Consider the following 7,207-nt stretch of genomic DNA (forward strand, 5'->3'; position numbering starts at 1 on the left):
AATTTTGGAAAGTTTTGGGGCCGAGATTGGAGAGTTCGCGGGAAAGATGGGCCCCCACTGGTTTTGAAGGGCCCCCTTTTGGGGAGGTGGCCATAAGTTTTGGCCAGTTTACATGGTTGGGTTCAGGGCCAAGAGGCCCCCGGGGCCCTTTCATGCACGATACTCCATCAATATATGACGGGATGTGCCGTGCATGGGAGGGTCACTGATGTCAGTAGACGATTGTGAATGAGGAGGGGAAAGTGAAAATATCGGAGACTACTGGCTTAGGAATACTACTGGCTTAGGGAGACTGCTGGCTTAGGGAGACTGCTGGCTTAGGGAGACTACTGGCTTAGGGAGACTGCTGGTTTAGGGAGACTGCTGGCTTAGGGAGACTACTGGTTTACGGAGACTGCTGGCTTAGGGAGACTGCTGGCTTAGGGAGACTGCTGGCTTAGGGAGACTGCTGGCTTAGGGGGAAGCGATGCTAAGTTCTGGTGCACCTGAGACAAAAAGAGGCGTGCGACAGAAATGTCCTGGGACAAAAAGAGGCGTGCAACAAAATCAGCAGTGCGACAGAAATGTAAAGAGGCTTGCAACAAAGAAAGCACTGACTAGTAAAAGAAAATAGGAAGGTAAAAGATCAAAAATGTAGGAAAGATTTTCAAAAGTCCAAAAAGTCAAAACAAAACTAAATTCAACAGTTCCTGAACCAACAGGGTGCCCGAAATAGCCGCTGGAGACCCACCGATTACAGCGCTAAAAGCAACTAGCGTGAGTAGCAGGTCAAGAAGCCGCCCAGGATAAACCTTGCAGTGGAACTGGTGAGAATTCTCCAACTAGTCACCCTTTTGCGCATGGTTGCCTTATTCCACGCATATCGTGCAATGGGACGACACGGGAAGAAAATATTTGACATGGTGGCAGACTGATGAGAGAAAGCGGGTAAAGTACGCACTATGGGGCCACGGTTTCTTAATCACTAAACGTGTCCCTAAATGATGTCATCGTCATTGTTAGAGAACCTTGCAAATAGGGCTCGTTGTAGAGAGGAAAACATATTCATTTTGGCCGTTGGGTCCTTTGGTCGCCACACGACCACAGAAATCGGTTCAATGGCCTATGCCGTCCACCGATGGATTACCGTTTTCCCATATTGCCAATGTACCACGTGACATTTACTGCCACGTGATTTTCGTTGGGAAGATCCCTTCTAGTTTATCTCAGTTCCTCAGCCACTTCGCTTCGTAAAATTATAAGCTAACTCCTTTTGACTTCTGCCAAGTGCTGAGATCTTCTGGACCAATCATAATCTACATGGCTTAAACTAGTCTTAATTAGGAAGGAGGAAAATTTTCCTTCGCGAAGCGTCTGAGAAAGAACGGTCGCGCGTTGTTAGTAACCCCGGGTCATTTTGAAGGGATGGCCAACTTTGCTCCATGCGCCAACTCCATCCTTATCAATTGACACAATTCGGCATAGTAAGGGAGATTTGTCTATCAAAAAGCTATAGAACACACTATTTTTTATTATGATAGGAGCCCTTTTGAGGTACGAACAACCGTGTCAAAAATGGTCACTTCGTGTTTTTTCACCAGAATGTATACTGATTTTTCAAAAATAATCTATAGATTCTCAACCACATATCCTATCAGCAAGATAAACATACTCGGATGCTCAGAATTAAGCCTAGAATGTCCGACTACCAACAAATAACATTCTCTTGATGATACTACCTCTCAGTCAGACCATCTGGTTTCTGTGGCACAAAGTAGGGTTATACCTTACACAGTGAACCCCTGCAAACCTCTGCGACCTCCCATAGGCTTCTATGAGCTCCTGATAATATCTTCCAATTATTGAGAATCCTGTGAGATGGTTCGTGGCAAATCAGACCCCACACCAGACCGTCGGAAACGGCGAAGTCGACATCAAATACGGCACAGAAGGGCTGCACTGGCAGAGCCACAAGACATTGAAACAACATTATCACCTAGCGCTCTAGATGCTATATTAGTGATGGATATCCAAAGTATGCCTGAATTAATTGGGAAATACTCACATCCAGACCATGTTAAGCAGCAGTATGGTGTGATTGAGGCATGTCTGAAGCGGCTGCTAAGAGATGGAAAGCCAGAGAGTACCCTCTGTCCTCATCCAGAACAGGTCCGTACTGTACGGCGATTAATATATGGATATGGTGACACTCTGTTTATTGCGCGGACTGGGTTTGGCAAAAGCCTTATTCTTCATTCCTATTCAATATTAACAGGAAGGATAACCATCCAACTTGTTCCATTGACTGGACTTGGTGAGCAGCAACAACGGGATATTGCTGAATTCCCAGGGGCACGGCCTTGTATGATCACTGCAGACTCCAAGAGAGCTGAACACTCATGGTTGCAGTCCATTCAACGGGGGTTATATACCCATGTTCTTCTCAGCCCAGAGCAGGCTCTCTCCAAGGTCTTTAAGGGAGCCTTGATGAAGCCTGACTTCCAAGCACGGATTGGACTTGTGGCTATTGATGAATGCCATCTTATACATCAGTGGAAGAACTTCCGTACACAATTTGCTATGCTGGGACAGTTAAGGCTCTTACTTCGTGAGGATATTGTCTGGTTTGGCTGTACAGCAACAGCCAGCAGTGCATGTGAGAAAGATATCCTATTGAATGGTGGATTCCGAGCAATTGGTAACAAGCCTTGTGAGACTGAGATAATCCGAACATCTATCGATCGACCAGCCATAAATTGTGTGAAATCCTGCAACCTGCTGATAGTGCCACGGTTGCGACGAGGGCCTTGTTTTTGAACATAGTATCGGCGTTGGGAAGGACTGTTGTTGGACTCATTGTCTAATCCAGAAGATTCCTCAGTATCATCCACTGTCTCATAACCATCATTGATGTCTGATGAAGGAGGAGGTGATGATAACTCAGAAGAGTATGCGCCGGACGTGAGGTCAAAGAGGCCAAATGAGGAGGTATTTTCAACTGGAGTTTCCATGCTGGTATTAGGCTGTGATAACTTTTAGGATAGTACAAGTTGTAGATAATATATAAAAGAATTGAATGGTATGGTTTTCAGTCAGAAAACCTGTGTGGTTGATGTCGATGTATGCCTTCGCAGATAGAGGATGAATTTGTATGGTGGAGATTTTCAGTATCACCAGAGGGGCGACCGTTCTTTCTCAGACTCTCTACGAGATATTTTTTGTTGCTTACGTTGCTGTGTTCTCATTGGTGCAGAAGTTAGCAGGACTTGGCAGGTATTCAAAGGAGTTAGTCTGTGGCTAGTTTGCAACGAAAATATCTTGAGAGAGGCTGAGGCACTGAGATAAAGCATATCCTGGAACCAGCGTGCGCAAACTGCAACAAGCCGCCATCGAATATCTAGACATGGTTAAAGTGACCGCTCCTCTATTGGCTAGTACACGTGCGACTCGAACGATGTTTTTGATAAGGGTCAGTCAGTAACCGCGATCGAGATGCAGGAATCGAATCGATCTCTGCTTCCCTGCTCTTCCCCAGCCTATGACACAAACGTCGCAAATAGTCACATTCCTTGGTCAATCTCTCAATCGTCTCCTGCATTTCCTCCACCTTAGCCTTCTTGCGCTGGCGGAACCTTTTAGAAGCGCGGCTATTCAGTCGTCGTTTCTCCGCCGCTCTCCGTGACCCGGATTCCAGATCGATATCGATTGTACCAAGCCATATTTGCGCCGATTCTGTTGCTGTCTGGAGCATTGGAGGATTTCGTATCGGGTGTGGCCGGACAGCTTCTAAGTGAGCTAGAGAATGTCTCAACCCACCCTGTTGCAGTGCAGGAATAAGAGCGGGATACTGCTGTTGATTGCATGGTGTTGAGGTTGAGGACATCTGTGTCTGGCGTTGTGTCGTACTTTCATGAAAGTAATGATCAGCCGCAGCGAGTGTATTGGGGGCCTGCGTTGAACCCTTTGCATGGGAGGGTACCGGTACCAGCAATTTGGCCGGCCATGGAGGGTTGATATGTCTTCGTAGAAAGTGCCTTGTAAGCGATCCGGCTGTTGCGTATTTCATAATGCGGTCCTCCAGCGCGCAACTAGGATTCCCAACGCAGAGAAAGCAAACGCGAGGCCGAAAGCAGGTCTGAGGCTGTTCAGCTGTAGACTTGGCCTGCACAGACTCCATTGCTTGGTGCAAGAGGACCTCAGTGTTATCCTTTACCGAGCACCTCTGCCGCTTGGTCGGAGGACAAGGGTCATCATCGACCGCGGGCCTGCCACGGGTCTGCGTGGGCCGGCGCGAGGGCCGCCCTTCCTCCACGCCACAGAATGCAACCCCTGCGTTGATTGTGTTGATCCTCCGCTGATATTCCGCTTCAAGATTAGCGCCCGGCATGGTCAGCACGCAGTCAACAAACATCAAGTGCTCGGGAGGCATGAAGGCCTCGTGCTCGAAAGTGTCCATGACTTTGGTATCCACCAGCTTCCCGGCCAGTTGTCGTTCAAGGTCAATCACAGGCTGCTCATTCTTATAGCGCTCAAGGTTCTCACGGATCTGTCGGTTCCGCTGCCGCTGCTTCTCGTTGCGCAACTCACGGGTAGCCTTGTTGTGCTCCGACTTTGCTTCTGCTGTCCGATCACGGAAAACTTCCAGTCTCTCCAGCACCTCAGGGTTGGACTCGGCGAGTACTCTGTCGTCAAGGTGCCCTAGAGAAGTCTTGCATACCCTGTTGGCACGTTCTAACTCGGCTTCACGATCCTCCCATTCCCGCTTGCGCTTCTGGACAGTATCCTGACGGCCACGGACAACTGGAAGGTAATTGACGGACCGTGATTCTTCTGGAGAGAGCTTATACGGTCGGTTGGGGTCGATGGATGCACTCATCGAGCAGGCAAATTGCACCAATGCTGTTTGGGAGCCTGTTTTCCGGACTATTCCCTGCGCGTCAACGTCGACGTCCACCTGATAATGCTTGACGAAGGTGCGAATATCCGCGTGCTGGAGCATGATGTTCTGAAGAGCCTCCGTAACTTCCTCTGTTCATCGTTAGCCCTCCGACATGACTGCAACATGAAGAAAACGGAGGGCTACTTACCGCTGTTGTTAAATGCCTTAGCTCCAGCATATCGGAGGTTGTACGGGTGGGCGACCTCCTCAAAGCCCGTGATCTCACCGGCTCGGCGCATCCGGGAACTCACCATGGATGGAGTCATCCTCTGATCCAAGCAAATTTTAAATCCGGTGGATGTTGGCTCCGTCTGGCAAAACACAAACTTATCCAGTAATTCATCCTTTAGTAGTAGCGGCTGCTGTCCCTTTGCCATCCAGCACCTTGGCGCTGTAGAGTTTCTCTGCGCAATCCAACACTGGTCCACTTGTTGAAATTGACTTGAATCCTCCAATGTGAAAGAGCATAGTCAGCAGGCAGATATGCGGGCTGAGAACCAGGGTCGGATCAAAGATGATTTCCGGAATCTTAAACTCATTCCTATCAATTCTGTCAGTCAACCAGGCCATGCCGCGAGGATCAGAAACACATACGGTGCCTTATCTCCGAGAAATCTTTTAGTAAACTCTGGTTTTAAGAATATGAACAATCGGGGGCGTCCGCCGTCTGGAACTCGGATCAGGGTTAACACGACGTCTCGATACCGAAGATGGAGGATCGCCGAGGGACGGCTGGCGGTGATGGCCGCAAGCTGCAAGAAGAGAAGCATTTGAATGCGCTGCCAACCGCAGACAAATGTCATCTCAGTGGTGGTGAGAACGACTTGAGCGAACTCAGCAACATCTTCAATATACATGTTCTTCTTTGGCCGCCCAACAAGAGCCAGCTCTTTTTCTGTGGCCACCTGTGCAACAACCTGCAAGAGATCAGTGGTGCTTCTGGCTAAGTGATCCGAGGAGAGAGAGTATGGGTGCTCACATCCTCCACCTTGACAATTGTATCTTTGCTGAGTCCCGATGCCGTTTCCTGTTTGAGGACAAGGTGCCACCACTTCCAAAATGTCTCCAGTGAGCTTTTGCGCTTGATGCCCGGACAGTATCGATTGTTCTTGCCACGACGGATATCACACCGCCAGCTAAAGAATGCATACAGGAAGCGAACCGTCTCCTCTGAATTAGAGATCCGATCCCATTGCCGCTCCGCGTTAGCCTTGATGTGCCGACAATACCTGCCCAGCGCCACTGGTGAGCTTATAACACAGTCTCAGGGTCAAATGAGCCACTGACTACCTCTCCCAGTAACCACGGGTCTCATCGAGTTTTTCCTGGGTTCTGGGGCTGTACGGCTTCTGTCGAAGCTGAGCGATATCAAGGCTCTCTGCTAAGGCCAGGTAGTGTTCGGGGGGAAGCTGGCCGTCGTCGTCGTCTTCATCGTCGCCGACGGAGCCACTTTCATACCCACTGTCTGAAAAGATGGCATCCAGCGCGGAGAGGGTATCCAGAGCAGACCTGACATCCGTCTTGCTCCTGCTCTGCTTGTCAGGCCCGGCCAAACAAGAGAGAGGCGCCATGATCAGGACGGCCCAAGGAGAGAGCCGACAGGAGAGAGGGACAGGAACAAGTAATGAAAGACTTAGACGCTTTCCTGTATAGAACTGGCCCGGTAGTGCTGCGAAGGAGGGGAGGGAAGGGAGCCGCAGACGGCATGGTGAGAGTGACGGGGACTGTAGGCAGAGAGAATAACAGGATCCATGATCTGGGGAGGGAGCCAAATCCGACAGAGTGAAGCGTCAAAAACGGCTCCCCTCCCCCCCAAAAGAAGGGCAGTGGGTGCGCGAGGGTGAGCGAGGGTGGTGACTGGAAGCCACGAAAATGCACTTTTAAAATCGTGGCCACGCGTGGAGGGAAGGGTCGCGGCCGTGGGGATAGATTCACGTGATGATCGAGGTTGGGCGGTTAGCGGGAGGCCGAAAGCAGCGGCGAAAACAGCCATTTGCAGCCTCCGGCCAACCGTCACATCGTTATATGGAGTAATATTATAAAATTAATATAAAAATTCTAAATAAAATATAATTAAATTTCAAAACAACTTATTAAACAAAATAAAATGAAATCTTGAAAAATTATATAAAACTTTTAAAAAATTAAAAATTATTTTATTTTATAATTAAAATGATTGAATATACAAATTTTGTAAATAAAGATTTAATTTTTTCAGATATTGATTTAATAATGATAATTTTATTTCTATCATTTAATATTAATAATAATGATAAAATTGGAAAGTGG

The 7,207-nt window shown here is 48.4% G+C and overlaps 1 protein-coding gene across 1 annotated transcript; it reads right to left on the minus strand.

The window, feature by feature from the left end:
* Positions 1–3,403: 3,403 nt before the first annotated feature.
* Positions 3,404–6,489, minus strand: HCAG_06118 (predicted protein; the record flags this gene model as incomplete). Its single annotated transcript, XM_001538463.1, has 6 exons — positions 3,404–5,007; positions 5,067–5,229; positions 5,303–5,459; positions 5,513–5,835; positions 5,898–6,054; positions 6,206–6,489. 6 exons carry the CDS (start codon positions 6,487–6,489, stop codon positions 3,404–3,406), a joined length of 2,688 nt encoding a protein of 895 aa, XP_001538513.1.
* Between the last annotated feature and the right edge of the window lie 718 nt (positions 6,490–7,207).

Source organism: Histoplasma capsulatum, genomic scaffold (assembly GCF_000149585.1).
Source record: "Histoplasma capsulatum NAm1 scaffold_7 genomic scaffold, whole genome shotgun sequence".
In the NCBI taxonomy this organism is placed as follows: Eukaryota; Fungi; Ascomycota; class Eurotiomycetes; order Onygenales; family Ajellomycetaceae; genus Histoplasma; species Histoplasma mississippiense.